Source organism: Arvicola amphibius, chromosome 8 (assembly GCF_903992535.2).
Source record: "Arvicola amphibius chromosome 8, mArvAmp1.2, whole genome shotgun sequence".
In the NCBI taxonomy this organism is placed as follows: Eukaryota; Metazoa; Chordata; class Mammalia; order Rodentia; family Cricetidae; genus Arvicola; species Arvicola amphibius.
The window spans coordinates 9,415,600-9,442,419 of record NC_052054.1 but is presented as its reverse complement, the minus strand read 5'-3'; the positions used below and the strand labels follow the sequence as shown (position 1 = coordinate 9,442,419).

General features: G+C 48.4%; 1 protein-coding gene and 1 pseudogene across 1 annotated transcript in view; one reads left to right on the top strand and one right to left on the bottom strand.

Annotated features, from left to right (window-relative positions):
• Positions 1-26,820, top strand: part of Sytl3 (synaptotagmin like 3) — a 67,077-nt gene that overhangs the window by 20,339 nt on the left and 19,918 nt on the right. Inside the window, exons 4-8 of the mRNA XM_038339633.1 lie at positions 7,702-7,766; positions 16,578-16,629; positions 17,736-17,805; positions 19,359-19,437; positions 23,330-23,454. Coding sequence (XP_038195561.1) covers positions 7,702-7,766; positions 16,578-16,629; positions 17,736-17,805; positions 19,359-19,437; positions 23,330-23,454 — 391 coding nt within the window. The remainder of the gene's footprint in view (positions 1-7,701; positions 7,767-16,577; positions 16,630-17,735; positions 17,806-19,358; positions 19,438-23,329; positions 23,455-26,820) is intronic.
• On the bottom strand, positions 20,466-22,178 carry LOC119820316 (annotated as a pseudogene).

The following is a 26,820-nucleotide window of genomic DNA, read 5'->3' as shown; positions in this document are numbered from 1 at the left end:
TGAATCTGGCTTCCTTTCCTAAATCAGGAGGGCTGTCTGTATGGCCACCCTGACAGTAATGCTGGATTTCCTCTTCCTTTGCAAGGTTTAATGCACGTCAGTCACTCAACAATATGGAAATGGCTCTGCGCTCTCTGCGTCTGAACCAGTCCCTTCCTTTGGCCCCACACCATCTCTCTGTGTCCTGGGTCAGTGTCCATAAGGCTTTTCTTAGCTCAAAAGAAAAACCCTAAGCAGGACTATACACTGCCCTGGCCACACGGTGCTGATGTGGGCCTGGAGAGGGGATTGATTCCAAGTCTCCACATAGGTCCAAGGACTTTCTTCCCCACTCAGTCACCTGACTTTGATGCCTACAGCCAACCCTAATAAAGGAAACAGATGAACTCTTAGCATTTTCCCCCTCTAATGGTTAACTGCAAACTAAAAATCAGAATAGAGGGCCTGGCCTGAGGCAGTCTCGTCCTGACTGAGGCAGTCTCCTAGGGAGGTAACTATGTTGAAATTTCCGCCCTACACGGCATCATGCCCAGCCTTGTAACTTGACCCACAAAGTACACAAAATGTCATTTTCTATAACCCCCAGCTTCCTTATTTTGAAATAAGGATGTTTTTCAAAATACCTGTGGTAATTGCGCCACTGCAGGTGGATTCAGAGATGAAGCCGCGATAGAAGAAAGCTAATTTAGCGACTCAGGATTTCTTTCACCCCATTCTGTCCTCTTCTTCACACTCTTGACTCCCGTCTCCAGCTCTGTCCTCACGGAGCCACCATCCAGTTTTGGGGCTGCCATGATCCCGCATGCTGATCAAGCACTCTGCCACTGAACTTCACCCTGCAGCAGTCGCACGCATGCAGTCTTAGGGGGTACTTGCTACTGCTTGACACTGGGAGTGGGTTGTTAGACATCAGGAAGTCAATGAGCCGCTGGGCTGCACCTCTAGCCATGTGTGCCTACGGATACTCCATGCCAAACAGCAAATCATAAATTTGCTTACAGCATTAGGGAATTGTTTTACCTAAAAGACAACCTAAAACTCCATCGTGTGGGTCTCAGGCGTGAACTTTGTAGGTGGCAATGTCTTGCTGCCTACCTCAAGGATGGACACTGGACACTTCTGCTTGGACTGAACAGATTCAAACCTGAAAACCGGGGAGTTATTCAGGTTTGAAAGTATTTGAGCAATGAGTGTGTCCTGGAATTTTTATAAAACAAAGTGTCTTAGTTACCACTGCTCTGATGAACCACCACAACCAAAGCATGCTGGGGAGGAAAGGGTTTATTTAGCTTGTGTTTTCAGATCAAAATCCATCATTGAAGGACGTCAGGACAGGAGCTCAAGCAGGTGGGACCCTGGGGGCAGGGGCTGGTGCAGGCCATGGAGGGTGCTGCTTGCTCCTCATGACTTGCTCAACTGTAAGCAGAGACTGCTCATTCATTTCCCAGCTGCCCAAACCCAAATAATCACACAGAAACATATTAATTACAACACTGCTTGGTCTATTAGCTCAGGATTCTTACTAACAACTCGTATATCTTAAATTAACCCATTTCTATTAATCTGTCTATCAGCATGAGGCTGTGGCTTACTGGTAAGGGTCCAGCATCTGTCTCCTTCGGCAGCTAGATGGCATCTTTTAGACTCTGCCTACTCTCTCTATGTATCTCTGCTCAGATTTCCCACCTGGCTTTAATCTGCTAAGCCATTGGCCAAAACAGCTTCTTTATTAAGCAATGGTAATAAAACATATTCATAGCATACAGAGGGGAATATATTGTGTAAAAGGTTTCACATCGTCAGACAGAACTCCTAATGGGCAGTGTTATATGTCTAGTCCCTGCAGGGCGGCACGTGCCATTTCATGTGGAATATGTATATTCATCTTAAGAGTAGGGAAATTATTTACAGGATGATGATATTTTACTCATGCACAAAAAGAGAGTAAAGATTCTTAATATTCTTTGAAGTCAAAGCAGAAAATAAAACTGTAGAAAATTATAGAATACTTTTCTGTGTATGACATGGGAGTGTGCATGTTTGTGTATGTGTCCATGTTTGTATGTCTAAGCATAGGCATGCGTGTACCATGGTGCACGTGTGGAACTCAGAAGATGAGACTTAGTTGTTGGTCCTCACCTTCCACTATCTTTTTCTTTCTTTTTTCTTTTTTTTCTTTTTTTAAATTTTTTGAGACAGAGTTTCTCTGTGTAGCCCTGGCTGCTGTCCTGGAACTCACTTTATAGACCAGGCTGGCCTCGAACTCACAAAAATCCACCCGCCTCTGCCTCCCAAGGGCTGGGATTAAAAATGTGCACCAGCATTGTCAAGTGCCTTCCACCTTTTTATTTATTTATTTATTTATTTATTTATTTATTTATTTATTTATTTGGTTTTTCGAGACAGGGTTTCCCTGTAGTTTCTAGAGCCTGTCCTGGAGCTAGCTCTTGTAGACCAGGCTGGCCTCGAACTCAGAGATCCACCTGCCTCTGCCTCCAGAGTGCTGGGATTAAAGGCGTGCGCCACCACCGCCCGGCCTCCACCTTTTTATTTTAAACATTTATTTTTATCGCCGGGCGGCGGTGGTGCACGCCTTTAATCCCAGCACTCGGGAGGCAGAGGCAGGCGGATCTCTGTGAGTTCAAGACCAGCCTGGTCTACAAGAGCTAGTTCCAGGACAGGCTCCAAAGCTACAGAGAAACCCTGTCTCGAAAAACCAAAAAAAAAAAAAAATAGATTTATTTTTAATTGTGTGTGTGTCTGGGGTAGCGTATGTGCGTATACATGTTGGTGCCCTCAGAGGCCAGGGGCATCAGATCCCTTGAGAGCTGTGAGCTGTCTGGCCTGAGTACTAGGACTGTACTTGGTCCTCTATAAGAGCAGGACGCATCTTTCCAGCCCTGACTTCCACCCTTCTGCCTTGTCTGAGACAGGATCTCCTGTGTATGCCTGCGTAGCTGGCCTTTGAGCTCCTGAGAATTCTGCCTCCTCCCATCTTGCCATAGGATTGCTGCAATTATGGGGCCATGCTACCACATCTAACTTTATGTGGGTTCTAGAGATCCAAACTCGGCTCTCGACCCTTGTGAAGCGAGCGCTGAGCGGACCCACTGAGCTCAGCACTAGAATACTTCTTTGGTGCTTACTAAAGAGAACTCATTTTTGAGACCGACCCTCAGTGGGTAGTTCAGGCTGACCTCAGACTCATAATCCTCCTGCCTCCACCTCTCGGGTGGTAGGATTAGTAGGCTCATGCCAACATGCCCAGAAAGAGAATGACCTCACACAGTTTTGTGAAGGTCAGGCTCATTTTGTGGTCAGCACTTGATTGCAGTTATTGCCTTTAAAACCCTTTTGAGAATCAGTGAGCTTTTTATTTTATTATGTCTTTGGTTTGTACTCTCCATTGTCATCTGCCTACTTCAGCTGGAGCCTGTCACCATACAGGAGGCAGTTTACCAGGGCTGACACTTGGCATGGTAATCAGGTCACAGAGGGCTGGGAGTTGAGAGCTTGGACAGGTGGGTGGGGGTGGGTATTTCTGTACAGTATGCTTTCATAAGGATTTCCATAATAGTTTGTGCACGTCCACAAGACAGACCGGAGTGTGTTCCCAAACCAGCAGACGTCATATGTGTTCTAGCTTCAGATGACTCAGCTCCCACACTGGCCCATTGATGCGGCAAATTTCAATGTTGTCATGAATGAGCCTCTTTATTTCCACAGAAAGAGGGCAGCCTGGGTTCCTGCCCAGTCATAGAGCTGACCGTAGGCTGCTGTGCTCTGAAACCCCTCCTCCGCTGAGATGCTCTGGTGATGGTTGGGTTAGATTCTGGAATTTCTTTTTGATTACGATGAATACTTCTGGTTTTCAGAAACCAACAAGGTGCCCCTTTTCCTAGGAGAACAGCTGGGTCTTCCAATTCCCCATAAAAGCTTCTTCTCCACATAGTTACCCGTGTGAACATTAATGACCCCTGTAAGACTGCATTTCCCAAGTCAGTGGATTTAAGTGTGCCTTCCAGTGGCTTTTTCACATATGTGGTGCCCTCACTGGGTTTCTATATCTGGGATTTGCCCTTTTAATCAAGAAATTCAATAAATGCCTTCTTGTCTCTCAGAATGTAATGCTACAGAGACTTCTGAAGGTGTTTATCACCTATTCTTTATGCCTAGAGATTCCTGTCTGAGGGTTTCTGTTGCTGTGAAGAGACACCACAACCACAGAAACTCTTTTAAAGGAAAACATCTGATTGGGGGTGGCTTACAGTTTCAGAGGTTCAGTCCATTATCATCGTGGTGTGACATGGTGGCATGCAGGCAGACATGGTGCCGGAGAAAAAGCTGAGAGTTCTACATCTTGACCGGCAGGCAACGGGAAGTGAACTGTGACCCTGGGTGTGGCTTGAGCATATATGAGACCTCAAAGCCCACCCCCACAGTGACACATTTCCTCCAACAAGGCCACCTCCTAATAGTGCCACTCCCCATGAACTTATGGGGCCAATTACATTCCCACAGCTCCCCTTCCCAGTCCTTACAGTTAAAATGTGTCTGGGAGAGAGGGTCTCTCCACTTGATCTTACAGACTGAGGAACATAGTTTTGAACTTTTGGTTTTTCAGCCTCTTGAATTTGCCCATTTCTAAGCCAACACTTTCTTCTCTTCAATTTGATTATTCTTTTGTGGTGCCCCCTTTCTTATCTTTTACTGGGGACTGAAGTTAGGCCCTGCACATGCTAGGCCAGTGCTCTCCCACTTAGCTACCAGCCTGCAGAATAACTCAGCGAGCAGCTTGGTCTTACGCTCCACTTGTGTTATCTTCTCTTCCACATTTCCAACGTTTTCCCCCTTTATGTTCAGGGAAAGCCGCTGAGCCAAGCCTCAGCCAGGACTCAGCTAATTTGGTTCTGCCCCCCCACCCTTTTGCCAGACAGGGTTTCACTGTGTAGCCCTGGCTGTCCTGGAACTAACTATGTAGACCAGGTTGGTCTTGAACTCAGAGATCTGCCTACCTCTGCTCTTGAGTGCTGGGATTAAAGGCATGCGCCACCTTTACCTGCTGGTTCTGCCTTTTATTGGGCGTCAGCAGGGCTCCCTGTGCTTGGTCAGTGTCCTAACCCCCTTCACCTGTCTCCTGCGCTCTGCCCCGTGTCTCCTCACTCCAGCCTGATTTCCTGCTGTGGTTGAGGTTCTTTTGCACAGAGGCAAGAGCCATGTTTTTGAAAGCTGCTTCCAGCTAGTGCTTTCTAGTTGCCATAGTGACGCTTGCTCAACATGGCTGTTTCCCTGGTCTTGCAGGCTCCATGGATATTGCCTGTGGCATTTTGCCAGCTGCTCTTTGCTGTCTCCTCAGACCTCTGGGTTGGGGCTGTGCCAGTAGTGAGTGGCTCTTGCCCCGGTGCCTTTAGCTCAGTCCTTTTGGTGACATGAACCCCCTTGAAGGCACACGGCTATGGGCTCTATCCACTTTGGACCCCACCTCATCCCTTTCTTCTCAGAGTGCTCCCTAGAGAGGTGGGAATGTTTATTTATTCACCGGCGCACTGTACTGGGACCTGTGAGTGTGTCTCTGGGTGTGAGGGACAGCAGGCCCGGGGTTAAAAAAAAGGGACATAGTGAATGTTTTGCAGGAAGGGGTTGATAGCAGCGTGATAAAGTCATTGCTTTATCTTCATCACGAGTCTCCTCTCTTCTCATAGTTGCCTAGGATTTAATCACAAACATCTGTCTGTTTTCCTGGACCAACGCTGAAAGCAGATCAGCTGGGCTTGTGGATAGACAAAACAAACCCCCACTAGTTTGCTTCGCCACAGCAAAGCATCTTCGCTGCAGGGTTGTTTGAAGGAAAGTTTTAACTGGGTGAGTTTACAGACTGCTCCTAGCAGGAGTTAGAGGCCAGACTGGCCCTTCACAGGAAGCCTGTTGTTCTGTTTCACACCAGCCTGCTGCTTAATTCGGAGTTTTTGCACCTTGAGAATCTGGCAAGCCACCAGGGTCTCAGGTGCTCTTCAGGTTTCTCCACAGTCAGGGCCTTGACCAGAGAGCAGACCTGCAGAGAGGCGTGGCTTCAGGCATTCAAGGTGTTCTGAAGACACAGTCCCACCGTCTTTCACTTCTTGTGGGTTGAATGGTGAAAATACCTTCAGCATCTCCGGGGGACATCATGTCCACTCTCTGAGCTCATAAAACATAAACGCCACTGCTTCCCCACCTGCAGACACAGCAGCTTGATGCAGAGTGAAGATATGCCCCTACATATCCATTTAATTTGCTACTTGATCGTGGCAGTGAGGTCAAAACAGCCTTTTGCTAGGTGCCTCCAGCCTCCCCATTAGGAAACATCTGTGCTAGAACTCACAAAGCGTGTTCCACAGTTATTTCTTGTTTGCTAATTCAGCATTAGGAGGGTTGAAGACCATAAAGAAGGATGCTGGTGCTTTCTAGAAGCAGAATCAGTGCCAGGTGTTCGATGTTTATAATCCCAGCCTCCCTCAGGCAGGGACTACCTTCCAGGAGCATTCAAGCCACGGCTCTCAGGTCTCAGGTTGCAAGAATGCGTTTATTTTAAGTGATATCTGGACACAACATTGCCATCTACAAAGACTACTGTGCAGGTTACTTTGTGTCAAGATGACAAAAAGTCACAATTGAAGAATTGCATCCATTGGGTTTACTCGTGCGCAGGTCTGTGGGGCATTTTCTCGATCGATGATTGGTATGGGAGGGTCCAACCCATGCTGGGTGGTGCCAACCTGGGCAGGTAGTCTTGCACTAAGAAAACAGGCTGAACAAACCATTGAGAGAGAGCAAGTCAGTCAGCAGCGTTCTCCTGTGGTCTCTACTTCAGTTCCTGCCTGAGTTCTTGTCCTGGTTCCCTTGGTGATGGGCTGGGAGCCAAACAAACCTTTCTTCCTCTAGGCTGATTATAACTCTCCTCCCTCTCTCTCTCTCCCCCTCCCTCTCTCTCTCCCTCTCTCTCTCTCTCTCTCCCTCTCTCTCTCTCTCCCTCCCTCCCTCTCTCCCTCCCTCCCTCCCTCTCTCCCTCTCTTCCTCCCTCCCTCTCTCTCTCTCCCCCATTCCTCCCTCCCTCCCTCCCTCTCTCTCTACCCTCTCCCTCCCTCTCTCTCTCCCCCCCATTACTCCCTCTCTCCCCCTCCCTCCCTCTCTCTCTCTCTCTCTCTCACACACACACACACACACACACACACACACAATGTTTTTAGTACGTTCACAGTTTTGTGTTGGGGCCACATTCAAAGCTGGCCTTGAGGTTGGATACTTCAGAATGTGTGCGCCAAGACCTTTTTTCTTCATTCAGTTGATCCGGAGAAGCCAAAAGGTTGGTTGTCCATGGCTACATAGAGTAGGAGTAGGGGCAGGGGCAGGCCCGGTGGCTAACAATTGCCTGTAACTCCAGTTCCCACAGATCTGACACTTCTGGCCTCGGAAGTTACCAGGTACGCGTGTGGTACACAGATACACATGCAGGCAAAGCACCTATACAAAAATCACACTGTTGTTTAAAAAACAGGTATCTGTAAAGGTCTTAATGGCTCACAGCTGTCATCTCAGCATGAGCAGCTGAGGCAGGAGTGGTGCTATGAGCGGGAAGCCTGGGCTCTGCGCAGTGAGTTCTAGGTCAGCTTGAGCTAGAGAGTAAAGCCTGCTCTCAAGAAGGTACTTTTGTTTGCTTTTCAGAAATGTGAAAATCAAAACTGGAGAATGGTTCTTTGAGGAGCGAGCCAGGAAATTTCCAACTGAAGGTAACTGCTCTAACACCTTAGCTCCTGTAAGATGATCCTTTCTAGTTTTAAGGTATTTGGCACTGAGTTATTTTTGTGGTTATTGTTGGCTTGCTGTTGTTTTGTTTGTTTGTAAGTCAAAAACCCTCATGGTGTTGGAATCGTCAAAACATGAAATGACAGTATTTTTAGTGACGGATCTGGCTGGCACATCACAAACCCAGGCAGCCTCCGATGTACACAATCAAATGATTTCACCGTAAGCAGTCACCCCTAAGCAGTGGCACAGAGTGGGGTTTGCAAGGCAGGGACAAGCTCAGCGGCTAGCACCCAGTTACTTCAGCTTCCTTACTCTGGTGAGGGCTAACACCCATGGTAAGTGTTCCTTCATTGCTGCAAATGGGTTGTAAGGGCTAATGTATGCAACTAGGGTCAAGTAGACTCTCTCGTCTCCAGGATGTCAGTCTATTGGGGATCTTTCTTCTTCCTTAGGCCTTTTAGCATGAATGACTCTTTCTGTTTGATCTGGCTTCCTGGGACCTAATACAGGGCCTTAGGTCCCAGGAGCGGCCCCAGGACTTGAGTGTGTGGCGCCTAGGCCCTGACAGCTGGTCTGTCCCTTCCATCTATCTGAGCATGCCTGTTCCTGAACCAAGCCGATTGGTTACCTCTGCCTGAGACTCCGCCCAGTCTGACCCACTTCCATCTCTGTGTTTGTTTGTTTGTTTGTTTGTTTTTTTTTTTTTTGGTTTTTCGAGACAGCGTTTCCCTGTAGTTTCTAGAGCCTGTCCTGGAACTAGCTCTTGTAGACCAGGCTGGCCTCGAACTCACAGAGATCCGCCTGCCTCTGCCTCCCGAGTGCTGGGATTAAAGGCGTGCGCCACCACCGCCCGGCCCGTCTCTGTTTTGCCAGACTTCCAGCTTCTGCAGTTGTTCTGGACACTGCCGTGCAGCAGCTGCCTTGCGCCTGGTTTTCTGTGATTGTCGCAAGGCACTTTTGCGCGCTTCCATTTCTCTCTGCAAGCGCTTTTCTATATTTTCATTAAAAAAATCTTTTTGAAATCTTTTCATCCAGTGTTTTGTTCGTAATCCTGAATTAAAAATAATTAGCTTAGATCTGGGCTCAGTTGATAAAGCAGATATGGACCTGAGCTCCAGCCCCATAACCCACCTCAGAAAAATGCTGGGCATGTGGTCCAAGCTTGTAATCCTTACAGAGGCAGAGACAGGCAAATCCTTAGGGTTTGCTGGGTAGCCAGCCTACCCTATTGGGCAAGTTCCCAGCCAGTGAGAGAGACTGCATCAAATAAACAAGACAAATAACCCTAAATACAAGTTAAATAAGTAAATTTAAAAGATTAGTGCCTGGGGCTATATTAGTGGTAGCGTACTGGGCTCACATGAATGAGACCCAAGGACTTAGGGGTGGGGATGACATTTTGCTACTTCTCTTGCTGTGGTAAAACACACCAAAGCAAAGGCAGCCTAAGACGAAGGAGTTTGGCCAGGTGGTGATGGTGGGACCCTTTAATCCCAGCACTCAGGAGATAAGAGGCAGGCAGAGTTTGAGGCCATCCTGGTCTACAGAGCGAGTACCAGGACAACCAGGGCTACACAGTGAGACCTGGTCTCAGAGGAAAGAAGAAAGGGAGAAGAGGTTTATTTTGGCATATGGTTCCAGGTGGGTGGAGGTCATCATTGCAGGGATGGCAATGCATCGTTAGTGGCAGGAGCAGTTTAGTGGCTAAGCACATTGTAGCCACAAACAGGAAACAGAGACATTGTGCAAATAGGACATGGGACCAGACTAGAAACCCTCACCACCCACATCCTTCCTCCAGCAAGGCCCCACCTCCTTAAGGCTCCATTGCCTCCCCAGCTGCATCACCAGCTGGGGGCCACTTAGTCAAACACATGAGCCTATGAGGGACCATTCTTCTTCAAGCCACCCCAGCCGTTGTCTGAAATGTATTGCTGACTTTATACATCAAATAGAGTGACAACAGTTGGCTCAACTTGTCCCCTACTGGCAGGCATTATACCGTTTTATTTGATTTTTCACGCGGCAGGTCACTGTGATGAGCATCTTGTAAAGAGGTCTTGGCAGTTCTGTATGACTCCCTAGGAGAGAGTTCTCAAAGGGAGGATGGCTGATTGCATGCAGGGGCACATGAGTGGGTTGTGATGTTTTGCCAACACACCTTCTAGGAAGGCCATTCACTTGGTGTGCTTGGCGGGCCGGGCCGGCTTTCTTCTCCCAGTACTCTAGGCCTCTCGGAAGAGTGATATCAGATTCCATTCATGCTTTTGTTTTGATGTAAGTACTATGTATTCATTTAAAAATCGGAAAGTGAGGCTGGCTGGAGATAAGGCTTCATAGAACACTCGCCTGGCGTGTGTGGGACCCTGAGTTCAGCCTCCCATCAGAAGAGGGTTCAGGAGGGTATCGGAGATGAAGAGGAGCAGGAGGAAAGGGAGGGCGGCGATGTGAGAAGCAGAGCCGCTTCACTCAGGGAATGGTTGCTAATGTTCTGTTACACATTGTTTCTGCCCACCCTCCCCCATGTGGGCAACCTGAGTTCAATTCTGTCCTCTGAATTAAATGCACTAAAATGTTTAATTATCTACGTGAATCAAGAGACTTAGGCATAAAAATGATTGATGGCAATTTTCTATGATATTCGTGTGATTGGAAGCAATTCATCTTTCATTTTAATCTGGTATTTCTCTGTGCAGTATTTCATAAAGGATATTTTCCAGATACTTAAACATCGTGGACTGTGTGGTTTCTGCTGACCACAACTCATCTGTCCTCAGATGTCCCACCACTTGCTCAGCCAAGTTATGATTGTGGGCTGGGTAGGCCAGGGCTATTTGACGGTAAAGGCTGTAACCTATCCACGAGCACCCACCTCAGACTAAGGTTTGGTGCTTTTCCTTTATATCATTGGAAACCTAGAGCCGGATTTAATGTTTAGTGCAATTCCAGGGATCATTATGCCCTCAGCACCATCTCCCTTTTTATGTGCTTTACTTATTTCTCCCTTAATGGTTCTATTAGATATGTGCCATTTAAGATCAGTGTTACCAAAATTCCCGTGAAAGTGGACAAGATGGAGTAATAATCAAGAGTGGTGGAGATAGATTGTGGTACCGTGACTGTGCCAACCTCTGAAAAGACAAGAGAACTGGCAGGACGGCTCAGCGAGCATTTGCTGCTCAGTTATGAGCTTTGGGGTTCAAAGTCTCCAGAACCCACATAGAAAGCTAGTGTGACCAGGTCTGTGCCTGCAGCCCCAGGCCTGGGGGGAGGATCACTAAGGCTCCCAGGCCACCGGTCTCCAGATGTGTGAGACAGCCTGTCTCAGGAAAACACGATGGGGACCGACAGATCTGTGAGTGTGCAAGGTGTGCACCCCACACTCATGCGTACACTGCGTATATAGATGGTGTGCACCCCACACTCGTGCGTACACTATGTATATAGATGGTGTGCACCCCACACTCGTGCGTTCACTGCACATATAGACGGTGTGCACCCCACACTCGTGCGTACACTGCGTATATAGACAGTGTGCATCAAAAAGGTTTAAAAACAAGCAAGCATGAGCTTCAGTTCTCATTCTGCACACACACAATATAAAAATTTAGTTATCTCGGCTCACCTATTTTTTTCTGAAGATATACTACATTTTCTAAACCTTTTAAATTAGTTTTGTGGCTTTTATAAAAAATAATTTATGCCGGACAATGGTAGCACTCGCCTTTAATCTCAGCATTTGGGAGGCAGAGGCAGGCGGATGTGGATCTCTGTGAGTTTGAGGCCAGCCTGGTCTACAGAGCTGGTTCCAGGACAGCTAGGGCTAATACACAAAAAAAAATCCTGTCTCGAAAAACCAAAATAATAATAACAAAATTATTATTTATGTATGTCTGAGTGTGTGTATATGTACCACATATGGTGTCTGAAGAAGGGTGTTGGATCCCCTGGAACTGGAGGTGCCTGATGTGGGTGTCGGGATCTGCACCCAGGTCCTCTGCAGGAGCAGCCAGTATTCTCACCCGCTGAGCCATCTCCTCAGCCCCTGATTTTGCAGTGTCGTTGCTGAGGTTTTCTGTCCTCATTGGAGCTTCACAGCTCTGATGTGTCTTTAGGAGCCTTCCCTGGTTGTCTTGGCATTGTTCCCTCTGGATCTGCTCTCCACAGGTGGTGCGTGCAGAAGGCTTTTCATGTGGTTTCTAGGACCCTGGCTTCAAGACCAGCTGAAAGTGTTTCAAGTTTGTAGCTCCTGGTTCCCAGCACTAAAGGTTCAGTTCAGTGAGACCCTGGGGGTGTGTTAGATGGGGCAGGTGGGGCTTCACAGGTTCGTGTTAGGCAGGTCACACTGTGAGCACTTTATGAGCACTGTGGGTTCGAGAGCCGCTAGTAAGAGTGTCTCTGTTAATCATGATGGACATTTTTGTGAGTCACTAGTCATTGGAAATCTGGAACTGGAAGCCACCTTTTCTCCTGGCACCACCTTTTGGCTTGTTGCTTGAAGTTCATGTTTACTTTGGTGCCAATGGTAGCTTTTTATTTTATTCTACAAACTTAACATTTTTATGCCTTAATAGTCATCAGTTGGTAAAGTATCTGCTTGATGTGCACAGAGCCCTGGAATTGATCCTCTGCACTGTATAAAATGAATCTGCACCATATAAAATGAAGCAGTCATGCATGCTTGTAATCCCAGTACTTAGGCCTCAGGAGCAGGAGCATCAGAAGGTCAAGATCATCTTCAGATACAGAGTTTGAGGCCAGCCTGGACTACCCGATCCCTTGAATATTGTGTGTGTACATGCGTGTGTGTGTGTAAAATAGATGAAAGGCAGTATGCTCATCTGTGGTTCCAACACTCAAGAGGCTGAGGCTGACTATACAGTGAGATCCTGTCTCAAACACATGCGCGTGCACACACACATGCATACACATGTACACATGCACATGCACACGCACACATCAGAAAACAGCATCAGTACCTTTAATACTAACTCTTCTCAAGTTAAAAGAGGGTAAATGCTATACATAAATAATCAGACTTCTGTTGTTAATAACTGGAAATAAAATGACTTAGGACACCACAATAAAGTGCCAAGGACTTTGTTACTTTCATAGCTCCAAGTAATGGAGAGTTATTGTTAGCTGTTTCAGAGGCTGAAAACCCAAAAAAGGCCAAGGTGACCGTGAGACCACATTTCCCCGTGTTTGTTTAGCCTCTGGTGGTTCCCAGCAGCCTCTGACATGTCCTTGGCTTTTAGAAGCTTCACCCCAGCCCTGCCTCATTGCTACCTAGCCACCTCCATAAAGTCTTCCTACCTGGAAAAAGGGGAGAATAGCGTAACCAAAGTAAGAGCATTCCTCTAATTTAAAACTGTGTGTGTGTGTGTGTGTGTGTGTGTGTGTGTGTGTGGTGTGTGTGTGTGTTGGCTGCCCTCAAGGTCAATCACATGGTCCTGCAAGGAGACCAGTCCATCTAGGAGCTGGTCTTGCCTGCAGCTAAGCAGGCTGCAGGCCTCTCCAGTCCTGCTGCTCCCGACTCCCCTGAGGTCCAGGGAACGGCCTCTGTACACGTTATTCCTCAGACGGCTGCAGGAATTGGAAACGTGTTAACAACAACAACCACAACAACAGAATGAAGACTTTGTGGTTTTTGAATAAAAACAATGAGCAAGAGGAATGGGAGTGAACAGGGGATCAATAAAAGCTACACATGGGACCATGTGTCTCAGTTGCTGTGTGCACCAGATCAGCCTCATTTGGGGATCTCATGCCACGGAGGTTCTGATCCACAGTGAGGGTGGATCTGAGGTTCTCAGTAGCCCCCCATTTCCCTGCCATACGACACACGGACCTGAGGCAAACTTATGCTGAGCTAAGAATTTTTTAAAAGTTTTATTTTACTTCATATGTATGGGTGCTTTGCCATCGTGTGTGAATGTGCACCACATGTGTTCCTGGTGCCCACAGAGGTCAGAAGAGGGAATCAGATCCTCTGGAACTACAATTACAGAAGGTTAACCACCACGTGGGTGCGGAGACCTGAACCTGGGTCTTCGGTAAGAGTAATGTGTATTCTTAGCCAGAGTCATCTTTCTGGCCCCTAGAATTTTTCAATTGTTTCAAAAAGTTAATATTTGTGATCATAGAATTAAAGTGTTAGTGTCCATAACGTTTGATCAGAACACAGCTGCATACCTTCAGTAACTGTCAGGGCTGCTTTTCCAAGCAGAGGTCCATTTGGTCTTGGGCCACAGCTTGCTACAGCCTGCAGGGGGCAGCAGAGAGCCAGACACAGCAGCAAGGCCACTTCCTGTGGCCACAGGAGCCGATGAAACAGGGAGGGCCAGGCTGGGGGTTAGTAGAGAGCTGTGACGTAAGGGTCTGGGGTAGGAATGCTGGGGAAGCAGCCCCAAGAGAGCTGGGGTCACAGTGGTTGTGGAGGCAGAGGTCAGGTGCAGGCTAGGTAAGCCAGAGAGGCAGGAAGAAACGATATGCTATTTGGAGTGGAATGGGCTGTAGGGCACGGAGGAGCCCAGGCGAGGCAAGAACACCCAGGACACCACATAGGGCTTGCGATTTAGGCAAGGGACAGATGATAGCATCAGATTTGAGGGTGTGGGAGAACAGCAGCCCTGGAGGTCGTGCCTCAGGGCTGGGATCATAGCCATCCAAGGTCAAGCAGGTAACAGCGGCTAGGGGAAGTGGGTGTCAGAGCTCACTGTCCTGTGTCTGACCGGGGTTCCTTCTGGGTATGCATTGTGCCAGTTTCTCGTCTTCCTTTCTCCCCTTTCCTTGCTCTCCTCTGCCTCTCTGTCCACCATCACCGTGCAGTGAAGTTGGATCTCTGTTTCTACGCAGACACTGCCATCGAGGCAGCTCTTGTAGATGGGTGGGGGTGGGGCTCCATATGTTGCCTTCTGGCTTTACAGTTTAGCTGCCATTCTTTGGGAGAGGCCTTTTGTTCTGTCTTGGAGAAGTTCTTCTTAGTGGACCAGTGTATGGGGGTGCTCCCAAGTTATTTTCGAACACTTCTATGAAGCCCCCAAAATGTACACAATCACAGAGGTTCAAAACATTTGGGCTGGGATAGGACTCAGTTGGTAGAGCGCTTGCCTCACGTACGGAAGCCTTGGGTTTGAGCCCTTACACTACATAAAATCAGGGACAGTGTACGCCTATTAGTCCAGCACCAGGATTTGAAGTTCAAGATCTCCACAGACTATGTCCTGAGTTCAAGGCTCTCCTGGGCTACACAAGACCCTGTCTCAAGCAAAAGAAGACAAAATCCTTTAGGTATGATCTTAAGATTCTGGTCTCTTCTGGAGGCAGCCCAGCTACAGATCTGGAGCTGGAGCTACGTCCTGCTTCGAGGGTTGGAGCTTCACATCAGGGTTAACTCTAGGTGTTGTCTGTCCCTCCTAGAGGCGCCCCTGCCTGCCTGCAGGTCTCAGTACCCTACTCTGTCATTGTGTCCTTAAGTAACACTGCTACCCAGACCTGTGCAATGAATTAAAATCTTCCAGGCAACACAAGAGCGTTCCTGCTCTCCCAGAGCCCTGGTGGGCCAGGCTGCATGAAGGTTCTAGAAAGTTCCGTGAGCTGCAAACGTGCTCCCATACCACAGTCCCCCCCCCCACCCCCACCTGCTGGTAGCTAAAAACAACTGTGGTCACAGGAATATGGACAGGCAGAGATGTATGGGGGGGTAGTGGTACATGAGGAAATAAAAAGGGTTACTACAGCAGGTGCAGTCTGCTCTGGGAAATTATTAGTCACTAACTAGAAATAAGTAGATTACATTTTAAAAGAGATTAGCTTAAGTCTTCATCACAAGGGGCATTTTGTAGGCAGCGTTTCCTGGGGGGAAGGAACTGGGGGACTTAAAGGATTGTTTCAAATTACCCAGATTTAGAAAATCTAATTCAACATCAGCGTCTCATAGACGCAGTCCCAGACATGATGGATTGTGGGGTGTGTGAAGGGGAGTTAACAAGTCAGTTGTCTTCCAGGGATGGAAGGCTGCACAATAATCCCACCATCCAGAATTGTATTTTTTAAATTATTTATTTTTAGTTTATGTGCGTTGATGTGCATGTATGTCTGTGTGAGTGTGTCAGATCTTGGAGTGACAGACAGTTGTGAGCTGCCATGTGGGTGCTGGGAACAGCCAGTTCTCTTAACCACTGAACCATCTTTCCAGCTCCCTAGAATTGTTTTTATGTTCATTATTTTTTAGTTTTTGTGTATAGGTGTCTTGTCTGTGTGTATTTCTGTGCTCTGCATAAATGCCCACAGAGGTCATAAGAGGGCATTGAATCTCCTGGAATTGGAGCTGCAGATAGTTTTGAGCTGCCATGTGGGCACTGGGAATCAAATCCAGGTCCTCTAGAAGATGAATCAGTGCTCTTAACTGCTGAGCCATTTCTTCAGCCCTATGCTGATTAATGGTGTGTGTGTGTGTGTGTGTGTGCGTGTTTTCATGCACACACATGAATGTGCCAGGCACGCGTGTACCGATCAGAGAACGATTTGGAGGAGTCGTCTCTCTTTGCACCGAGTGGATTTTGGGGATGAAGCTCACCTTGGTAGGTTTGGTGGCCTTTACCTGCTGAGCCACTTCACCCGTCTTCTGCAGCCTGACTGAGCATTTCTGTCACCCCCCCCCAAAGGATCTCTCTCTTTTTTAATACCAAGAAGTGATATTAGAATAATCTTACCGTCTTGCCGCCCGTGTTTGTGCCACCTAAAGCGTGTTCTCAGTCCTGACTGCCCTTGGCTTGTTTCTCCTCCAGGCAAACATGAGACAGCTGGGGCGAAGCTCCTGCAATCTTATCAGAGGCTGAGGTGAGTGCCTGGGACAGCAGGTCCCACGTCAGCGGAGCTCAGAGGACGTCCTGAAAGAGTTCATGAATCCAGACCTCCAGAGGTCACTGCTTGGGAACATGACTTTTCAAAAAATTCAAAAGTTCTTGGAAAAGATTGAGATGAGCTTCCAGATTTATGAGGAACCTTCTAGCAATCCTATTTTTACAGTGTTTCCCCCTCAGCTTCTCCTGCAATTTGCTGGAAAAAATGAAATATCGTTTTTGATGGTGCATCTGAGACCTTCTAAACCAAACAGTTTATTTCCCTTCCTTCGGCATCTTCCCGGGTGCCGGGAATCTCCCTAATATATCTGTGGGGGAAAACATACCTGTTGCCCGTGACCAGTGCTATGAGAGATGGTGACCTCTTTGCACAGGATTCTGAATCCCTGCAGCCTTGAACCAGCAGGAGTCGCACTGCCTGTCCTGCTGAGGTTAATGAGCTGCACCGATAATTCCCACGGGCGCTGACTTTTGTTGGCTCGTGATAAAATGTATCTGGTCTCAAAACCTCCCCTTCCTTCTCTATACAGTGACTTGCCATGTAGCCCTGTGGTCTGGTCAAAGCTGTGTAGCCCAGGCTGGCCATGAAGTTCTGGCGATCTTCTTACCTCAGCCTGCCCAGCACTGGCTTTACAGGCTGTGGCCACACCAGCTTCTTACCTTATTTTTCCAGTCCCCATTTGTTCTTTTAGCTCATGCTTCCAGTTTTTCTCAAAGTATCTTTAATTTTTTCCACCTTTACATTTTGGCCCTTTTGCTGGTGTGGTTTGTACTAAGGATACAAGAGTCCAGATAGGATTCCACATATGGAGCTTGGGTCCAGGAGCGGCTCAGTGTGGGAGCTAGGGTCCCCTAGTGGCTTCAGAATGTGACGAGCTATGAAACCCTCCTGTCCCTCTGAGACACCAGCACACAGCACTTGCTCAGAAAAGCAGGGCCAAACCGTGCTGCTGGGCCATTTTCTTTAAAAGGAAATTAGACCCAAACAAAGCTAAGCACTCGAACGGTAAACTCACACATTTGAATACACATGAACTATTAACTCACGTAGTTCTAAGGCATTATTGTGTTTCTCCTTGGCAGCAAAATCTCTGTGGTCCCTCCGACGCCACCACCGCTCAGCGAGAGCCAGTGCAGTGGAAGCCCTGGCAGGGTAACTTGTCTGTCTGTGGGTCCCTGGGTGGGAAGCAGGGAAGGAAGACCAGGGGAGGATGCTGGAGAACTGGGCCAGCAGACCTGACTTACCTGGAGCTGGAGCTGAGAAGTGCTTTCTTTTTCATTCCATTGCCAGGGACCATCTGCAGTCTCAGCTGGCTCCTTCTGCTCGTACCCTGAGACATCTTGTCCTGGCTCTTGTCACAGCCTCCATCCCTGACTCTGTAGTGTGCCTTTAAGTGTGTGCGGGTCTGACATGTGTACACAGCAGGTTGTGGGGTGTGTGTAAGTGGTGTGCCTGTGGGAATGAATCCGTTTGCTGGCTCTAGGGGGACCAGAACCAGTTCTGTCCAAAGAATTTAGCTGTGGGATCTCAGATACCTTGGTTCTCCACCTGAGAAGTGGAAATAACTCTGTCTTCCATGAAGGATGTGTCTGTGTGTGCTTGGAAACTGGAGTACCAGGGAATTGTATGGTTTTGATTACCTGCATCGATCTGCGTGTTAGAGGGAGCAATTATGTCTTACATGAGATAATATACATGACCATTTGAGCGATGGAAACATGTTTGTTGTTTTCCAAGTTCACGGACACCTTGGGGATTGTGTTCTGAGGACATATTTTTGGGTGAATGGATGAACTCTGCAAGGATGGATAGGCTGATAGATGGGTAGCTGGGTAGGTGGGCAGGTGGGTAGGTGGGCAGGTGGGTAGCTGGGTAGGTGGGCTGGGTAGATAGTTGTATGGGTTGAAGGAAGTGGGTGGACAAAAGCATAGTCACTGGAAGGGTAGATGAATAAATGGTCTCTGGATGGATGCATTCATGTACGGATTGTTGGGTAGGTGAGTATATGGGTATATAGAATGTTTAGGCAGGTGGATAGACAAGTAGAAACTGGATGGATGGGTGGATTGATGGACATTGGACACATGGATATATAAATGGATGAATGGATGGATAAGTAGATAGATGGGTAGACAGATGAGTGGGTGGGTACATACAGGTAGGTGGATAAAGAATGGATGGATGGGTAGATAGATGGGTAGCCAGCGAGTGGGTAGGTGGATGGAAGAGACCTGAATAAAATTACTGTTTTCCCTTTTCTATGGTCCCTTTTAGGAGACAGTACTCTGTCCCTAGGCCAGTCACCTTGCCCCTTATGGTACCCTCAACCCCCATGTCACCTGCATCCTGTACCTTCTACATAGGATTGTGGAGGGCTAGGAAAAGGAGGTCAAACAAGCAGTAATTAGCTCTGAGTCAATGAAATGTCAGTCATTATATCTAAGAGGTAGTTATCTTGTGAACTACCTGTTGATAACGCTCCATCCTTTAACGAGGCTGCAAAACACAGAGGAAGATGGCTAAGTGCCAGGGATGCCTACTTCCTGGGGGCTGCGCCCTGCCCCCTCCAAACATGCACACTTGTACCCCCACTTGCACCCCTTCTCACCCCTTCCTGCTTGCAGTGTTTGGGGGCTGGCAGCCTGGAGATGGTGGGGCAAGCACAGGTGGTGGCCTAACAGCTCATTGTCCCGTGTCTGTTTTAGTTACAGGAACTTGGTCACTTCAGAGGATTTAATAAGTCCGTGGAAAACTTGTTTCTGTCTGTCACCACCCAGATGAGAAGTAAGTGATACTCGGGATATGTTCTTCTTCCCAGCCCCGTGCAGGTCAGCCCAGACAGCCTCAGGTGGGAAAGCCATGGGTCAGTGGAGCAGCCTCTGGCTCTTTGAGGACAGCAGGCGCCATTTTGGTCTATTGGCCTCGCTCTGACTCCTGCTTGTCTTGCCCAAACCTGCCCAGCTCAGCAGTACAAAGGATTCCAGAGGAATGAAAAAAAAAAAAACACAAAATACCAAGCAAAATCCCAAACCTTGGCTTTTCTGGCTGTGCAAGCTCAGTATCTTCCACTTGTCCATTTTTCTTCCTGGAGAACTTTAATGCAGGCGGCAATAATCCCCTAGTCGCAGGGGTAATTAACCCTGCCATGACTTGGCACCTTCTGTTCAGATATGCTTGACCCAGTTCTGCTTCTCACACCTCCTAAGATATCCAAACCTGGGCAGTGATAGAGCAGGTCCAAATGGACCTTGGATATACAACACACAATTCTTTCTCTACTGTTTTGTTTCTCTACTGTTTTCTTTCTTTCTTTCTTTCTTTCTTTCTTTCTTTCTTTCTTTCTTTCTTTCTTTTTCTTTCTTTCTTTCTTTCCCTCCCTTCCTTTCTTTCTTTTCCTTTCTCCCTTCCTTCCTTCCTTCCTTCCTTCCTTCCTTCCTTCCTTCCTTCCTTCCTTCCTTCCTTCCTTTTCCTTTCTCTCTTCCAAAATACAACTTTATTTTAATTCTAAACAAAAAGAATGGGAATGACAGTAACAAAGAAGATTCACCATGGACTGAACAGTGTGCTGGGACTGTAGTGGTCTTATGTTTGAAATTCAGGAAGCAATTGTGTTTCAAACAGCTAAATATGCAAGTCCAAAAAAACGATGGTATGTTAAAACATATTCACTCTGAAGTCCACTCCTGTCCTTCAGCATCCATGAAGTACACACTCTGCTTAGCTAAGTAAGGTGGCACACACGCTCACCGCTGACATCACAGGACAGTTGTCTATAAGACTGGACTCTGACGCGGAGCTCCAGCTTCACTTTCTCACGGGTCATCCTTCTCATCCTGGAGGGCAGCTGTTTGAGCAATCTCTAAATCACACTTACACTGTGCTGCCAAAGTCCCTGACCAGACCACCTCAGGTGGGCAAGAGCAGGCATGACCACAAACTCCAGTGAGCTTTCTGGCAAGCCAGAGGAGACACTTTTCAAAGTCATAGTTCCTTTGGCAGAAATGTCATAATATTGAAGATTCTAATTTTAGTGGAAGACAATAGATTTTGCCTTCACTTTTCTGTCCTTAATGTTTGCTTTGTTGCTATACAACACGATGGGGATGTTTTCACACACACACACACACACACACACACACACACACACACACACACACACACACACACACCAGATCTCTATGCTAGTTAGGTACATTCGTGTAACTCACTCTTGACGTTATATCAGACATTATAATGTCACACTGGGCTTGGATGTAGTAGCCATCACGCAGGTCCCCGAACTTCTCCTGGCTGGCTGTGTCCCACACATTGAGCCTAATGGGTCCTCTGTTGGTACGAAAGACCAGCAGGTGCACCTCCACCCCCAAGGTGGCTACAGTCAAGTGGCACTTCCCGGGTGTCGTCTTCCCGGTGCCACCGTAGCCCACCAGGATGAGCTTGCACTGGACCTGCTGTTCTCCCTGGACAGCCGTTGTGGCAATCCTTCCAGAAGGGTCTCTACTCTCTTTGTCTTCATTTACCACCCGATTTCTGCAGTTGCCTGTGATGGTCTCATTGTTGTTCCTCTGAGCCAGCTACAACTGGATTTAAGTTAGTCATCTGTATTCCACACAAGCCCCACCACAGACAGCTGAGATGAAAGCCCGGCTCTTCCCTTCAGCAGTGGGCTGTCTTGGGTCTCTTTCAGGAGGAGGAAATAGTTGACTTTCATGGGCCCGTTTGCCCCTCTGCGGATATCAGACTGGCTGTGACAGCGGTCTGTTCTCTGCAAAGCTGGCACTAGTCCCATGACAGTCTTCTAAATCAGACCCTTCCCCAACTTTCTATCTCTCCAGAAACACAGCTCTCATTTCAAAGGAAATAAGGGGCAGTTTGTTCTGCAGACAAAGATGCATGGCTCAGGTTACCCCAAATCTCACAATGAAATGTAGTAAAAGTCTCATGGCAATTTTGTGGTACCAATGCAAGGAAAGTCATCAATCAAGGGCACTTTTCAAATTCACTGGTGGAAACATCAGAGAGCTAGATAATGGCAAAGTGGGGGAAGTTTCTGTTAGAGGCCTCGGATATTACCTGATGACACCTGAGCCTTTGGGTTGAACTAGTGGCCCAGGATGCTAAAGTTGGTTTGGAACCACAGGATTTGAGAATGATGCCCCAGAGTGGCAGCCTCTGTCTGCCAATATTTTCCAAAGTACCCAGAAGAAAGATTCCAGTCCTCTATGAGACCCATAAATGGGGTACACTGCACCTCCTTAGCAAACAGAGAGGGGGTTGGGTTGACTCTTGGGAGCCATCTGTGTTTTCTGCCCACCCGCCACCAATCCTACTGATGTAGAAAGATACTTGTCAGAACCCCACACTTCCCAGCTTCTTTTCTACTTGAAGCCATAACCTGGAAATGGGCCAAACAGGCACAGCCCCAAGGTAGTGTGAGCTGGCCGATGGCAGATGGTGCCTACCAATGACGAGACTTGAGAGTCTTTTGTGCTCTTAGCATCCAGGTTGCTGTGGATGGCTGTCATCGATCTCCGCCATATGCTGATCTTTTCCAATTGCTGACAACTGATGACCCCCAGGATACTTCTGGATGGTAGACTTGAGAATGCTGGGGTGGTGTGGCTCTCAGAGAAGACTGGCTAGGAAGAGAGACTGGCAAACTGGGTGCCCTTGGCTCGGGAAGCAGGTCAGGGATCCATGTCAAGGAAAGGAGACCTCCCAGGCTCTCCCTGGACAGTGCGGATGGCAGGCAGCCACCAGGCAATGGTAGCACGGGATCATCCTGATGATGTTTCCGTGTGTGTACCAGTGGATAGAGGGATGCTGGAGCACAGGATGCTTAGGAGTTCCCAGGGGACAGCAGCAAGGAGCACAGCTGGAATGAGTGACATCCTAGATTCCAGAGAATTGTACAGTTGGTGGATGGTCTCACGAGTAACTTTAATAGTCATAATCTATCTTGACAATCTGAATATTGTGTTTAATGAAGTGCAGAGTTAATGTCACCTGTTAATGTGGCTAAGGAAACATTTTAGAATAGCATAAGTAACTCAAATGACATCTCTAGAGAGTGAAGTACGGGTGTGAAGATGGGCAGGGGGAGCTCTGGGAAGGGGATCTGGATTTGAGGAAGAATCTGGAAGGAATATAGTCTTCACTTGCGTGGGTTCCCTCCCTTATGCTTGGTTCATTGTCATTTTAACGCATGTTCCAAGCATGTTCCTCATCCAGCATAGCCCACAGAAGCCAAAAGGCTGGGCACTAGTGTGCTGAGAAACCCCAAGTGGCAGTGCTCTTTCTAGCTGTTACTGAAACAGCTGTCAGGCCGTCTCTAATCTTCCCCCTTCCTGTAGTCACAGGAAAAAGCATTCGTCAACAGTCTCTGTCAGGACAGGTGGTTGACCATACGATGGCCTGGGGGAAGGAAGCTGGGTCAGAGTTTCCCTCTGAACCCCACCTTGACCGTGGCTGCCCAGAGAGGCATATGGCCAGTGTGGACCTTCGAAGGGGCTAGCCTTTGCTCTTCCTGCCTCTGGCACACAGTCACACCCAGTGCCCTTTGTTCTACCGTGGACTTGCTACCCTTGCCTAGTCGTCTTTTCTTGTCTGCCTGTCCTCCAGGATCTGTACGTCTTGGCAAAATTTCATGTTCCCGACTGTCACCCTTGTCTTCTAGAGCTCTCCAAGTCCCAGAATGACATGACTTCCGAGAAGCATCTTCTCGCTATGGACCCCAGGCAGTGTGTGGTCCACACGGAGAGGCGGAGCCAGTCTGACACAGCCGTCAATGTCACTTCCAGGGTATGCACCGACCTGCCGGGCCTCTGCGCCTAGCGCCGTCAGGTCCTCTTCATGTCCTCTTTCCTGGCTTATAGTCCTCTGCATTTGCTTTACTCTTGATAGAAAAATTCAGTCGGCCAGTAGCAGGTATAATCTGTATTCAGGCACACCTGACCAAAGGAGGCAAGAGTTTAAGGTCAAGCCAGATGCACTAGCTCGTGCCTGCATCCCCAGTTATTTGGGAAGTTGAGGCGGGAGGTTTGTCTGAATCAAGGGATTATAACCAATCTGAGCAACAATCTGAGACTCCCCTGAAAAAGAAAAGAATAATGATGATTCAAGATCGCCATGGAGAATTAACCAGATCAGGGGCCGACTTTAACCCGATCCCAAGCTCCTAAGGCTGCTTCTCTCTGGTTTCAGTGCCAACCAAAAGCAGGCCTCACCTGCAGGGCTGACCTGTCATTTTCTGGGCTCTACAAGTCTCTTCTCATGGGAAGGCCTTCCGACTTCCATTCAAGGCAAGGAACCTTTGGTTGGGCTCAGCCTCTGTTGGAAAGTGAACACATAAACTCTGCACAGAGTGAAGGAGCAGGAGCACAGCTCCTTCCCTGGGGTCTAAAGTGAGAGAGCTCACTGGGAAAGGAGAGCGGTGAGGGAGGCCATCGCAATGCCCTCTACTGAATGGGTTAAACTAAAGCAGGTACACTGAACTCCAGATACGCTGACTTTGGAGTCAAATACTTGGGTTCCAATCCAGCCCAGGTGACCTGGCAGGCAGGTGCGAGCACCTGTTGTTCCAGTCTAACTGTGGGCTCTGTAGGACCTGTGTCCCTCTTCTATGCCTGTGAGTCCATCCTTGATGTCCCCAGACTGTCCTTTTTGTAATGGTGGAGAACTGAACCTGCTTTCCTTCTAGAACTTACTCTAGAGCAAAGATTCTCAAGTCGTGGGTCCTGAGGCAACCTTTGTCTCCAAAAAGTATTTACACTGCTGTTCATAACAGTAGCAAAATTATAGTTATGGAGTAACAATGAAAATAATTTTATGTTGGGGTTCCTACAACATGAGGAACTGTATTAAAGGGTTGCAGCATTAGGAAGGTTGAGAACCACTATCAATCCAACAAACTGGGGATTAAATATAGCCCTGTTTTACACTGAGACATATGAAGGCTTAGACCCACAGTTACATACCTGGAGATGGAAGTGCTATGCTTGAACTGGCCCCATCTTTGTTTGGAGGCTGACCTCTGGAGCAACTACTAAGTTGTGAGTTGTGGCTGGAGGTGAGTCACTGGGCTCTTGATGAGATGCAGACTCCCACATCACTGACCTCTCTGGGTATGAAATGCACAGACTCCCACGTCACTGAGGCCTCACTGGGTATGAAATGCACAGACTCCCACATCACTGACTTCCCTGGGTATGAGATGCACAGACTCCCACATCACTGACTTCCCTGGGTATGAGATGCACAGACCTCCCACATCACTGAGGCCTCACTAGGTGTAAGATGCACAGACTCCCACATCACTGACCTCACTGGACATGAGATACACAGACTCCCACATCACTGACCTCACTGGCTGTGAGATGCACAGACTCCCACATCACTGAGACCTCACTAGGTGTAAGATGCACAGACTCCCACATCACTGACCTCACTGGACATGAGATACACAGACTCCCACATCACTGACCTCACCGGGTATGAGATGTGGAGTCTCTGATACCATTCTGCTGAGCTTTGGGTGATAAATGGTTACTGATGCTGATGGTTTTCCAATAACACGTGTCTCAAATATTTGTGATGTACTCAGCTGGCAGGGCTTTAAAATTCTCAAGTGCAAACATATCTGCTCACAGTGGTTCCTTGGAACCAACCTCTTCAAATGTACAGATGGGGCTAACATTAGGTCCACGGGCAGGTGGGGGCTAGCCCAAGGTCCACGGGCAGGTGGGGGCTAGCACAGGGTCCACGGGCAGGTGGGGGCTAGCACAGGGTCCACGGGCAGGTGGGGGCTAGCCCAAGGTCCACGGGCAGGTGGGGGCTAGCCCAAGGTCCACGGGCAGGTGGCGGCTAGCCCAAGGTCCACGGGCAGGTGGGGGCTAGCCCAAGGTCCACGGGCAGGTGGGGGCTAGCCCAGGGTCCATGGGCAGATGGGGGCTAGCCCAGGGTCCATGGGCAGGTGGGGGCTAGCCCAGGGTCCATGGGCAGGTGGGGGCTAGCCCAAGGTCCACGGGCAGGTGGGGGCTAGCCCAAGGTCCACGGGCAGGTGGGGGCTAGCCCAAGGTCCATGGGCAGGTGGGGGCTAGCCCAGGATCCACAGGCAGGTGGGGGCTAGCCCAGGGTCCACGGGCAGGTGGGGGCTAGCACATGGTTTATGGGCAGGTGGGGGCTAGCACAAGGTCCTCTTTTAAAGTCCTTTGTTCCGGGCAGATGGCACCGTAGTTGCCTACCTAATCACAGAATAGACTCATTCTCATGACCATGCTCAGAGGCCTGATCTTGACTCAGAGGCCAACCAACCAGCAGCTCCCATCTAGGGAACGATGGTGCCAGGAGTAGAGCCTACATTTAGATATTGCTCATTTCCAGGCTGCTTCATTTTCACTCTGAGGACAAGGGAAGGTCTGAAGGAGGAGGCTTCAAGGAAGGGAACTCCAGATGGCACACCTGCAGATCAGACGAAGCTAGTCCAATGGTGGCGCTGACCGAGGACTGTCCTCATGCCGGGCACTGTCCTCTGCAGAGAGACCATGTTGCTATTCATCTTTAAAGCAGTTCTGTAGGATTTGTCCCCATTAAAGATGAGGACTTGGGGGTAGAGAGCCGGCAGAGGACAGTGTGTTCAGAAGGAGGAGGCCAAACTTACTTGGAGTGTGCCAGCCCCTCCCCCAGCTCCTGCCATTCTGACTTGTTTGAAGTGTGCCCCCCTGCAGGGCATCTCAAGTTCCCTCAGGCCTCATTCTTGGCATTCTGAATATTGATGTCACGTGGCATCCTTGGCATGTCCCGCCCCTGCTGCATGAATCCATGGTTCAGAGCTTCCCAGGCAGTCCCAGCCCAGAGGATGTCTGAGTTGTGAGGATTGAGGAAGCCAAGCAAGGAAGTGCAGAGAGGCTGTGGTCCATTGTCCTGGCCTCATAGTCTCCACTGCCCAGGCTCCCTCGCAGCATGGTGCTGCTGGGAACCTAGTTTATTGTATTTTACTTCAGCTAATTTGAACTGACTCCACCCCCATGTGGTTCACGGTCATTGAGGAATACTGCTGTAACATGATAGAAGAAATACTAATTATTACCAAAGAGGAATAAATACAATCTAAAGACTTTTTTTTTCTTTTTATGGGCACGTTAGAAGTAAATTTTTTTCAGTATGAAT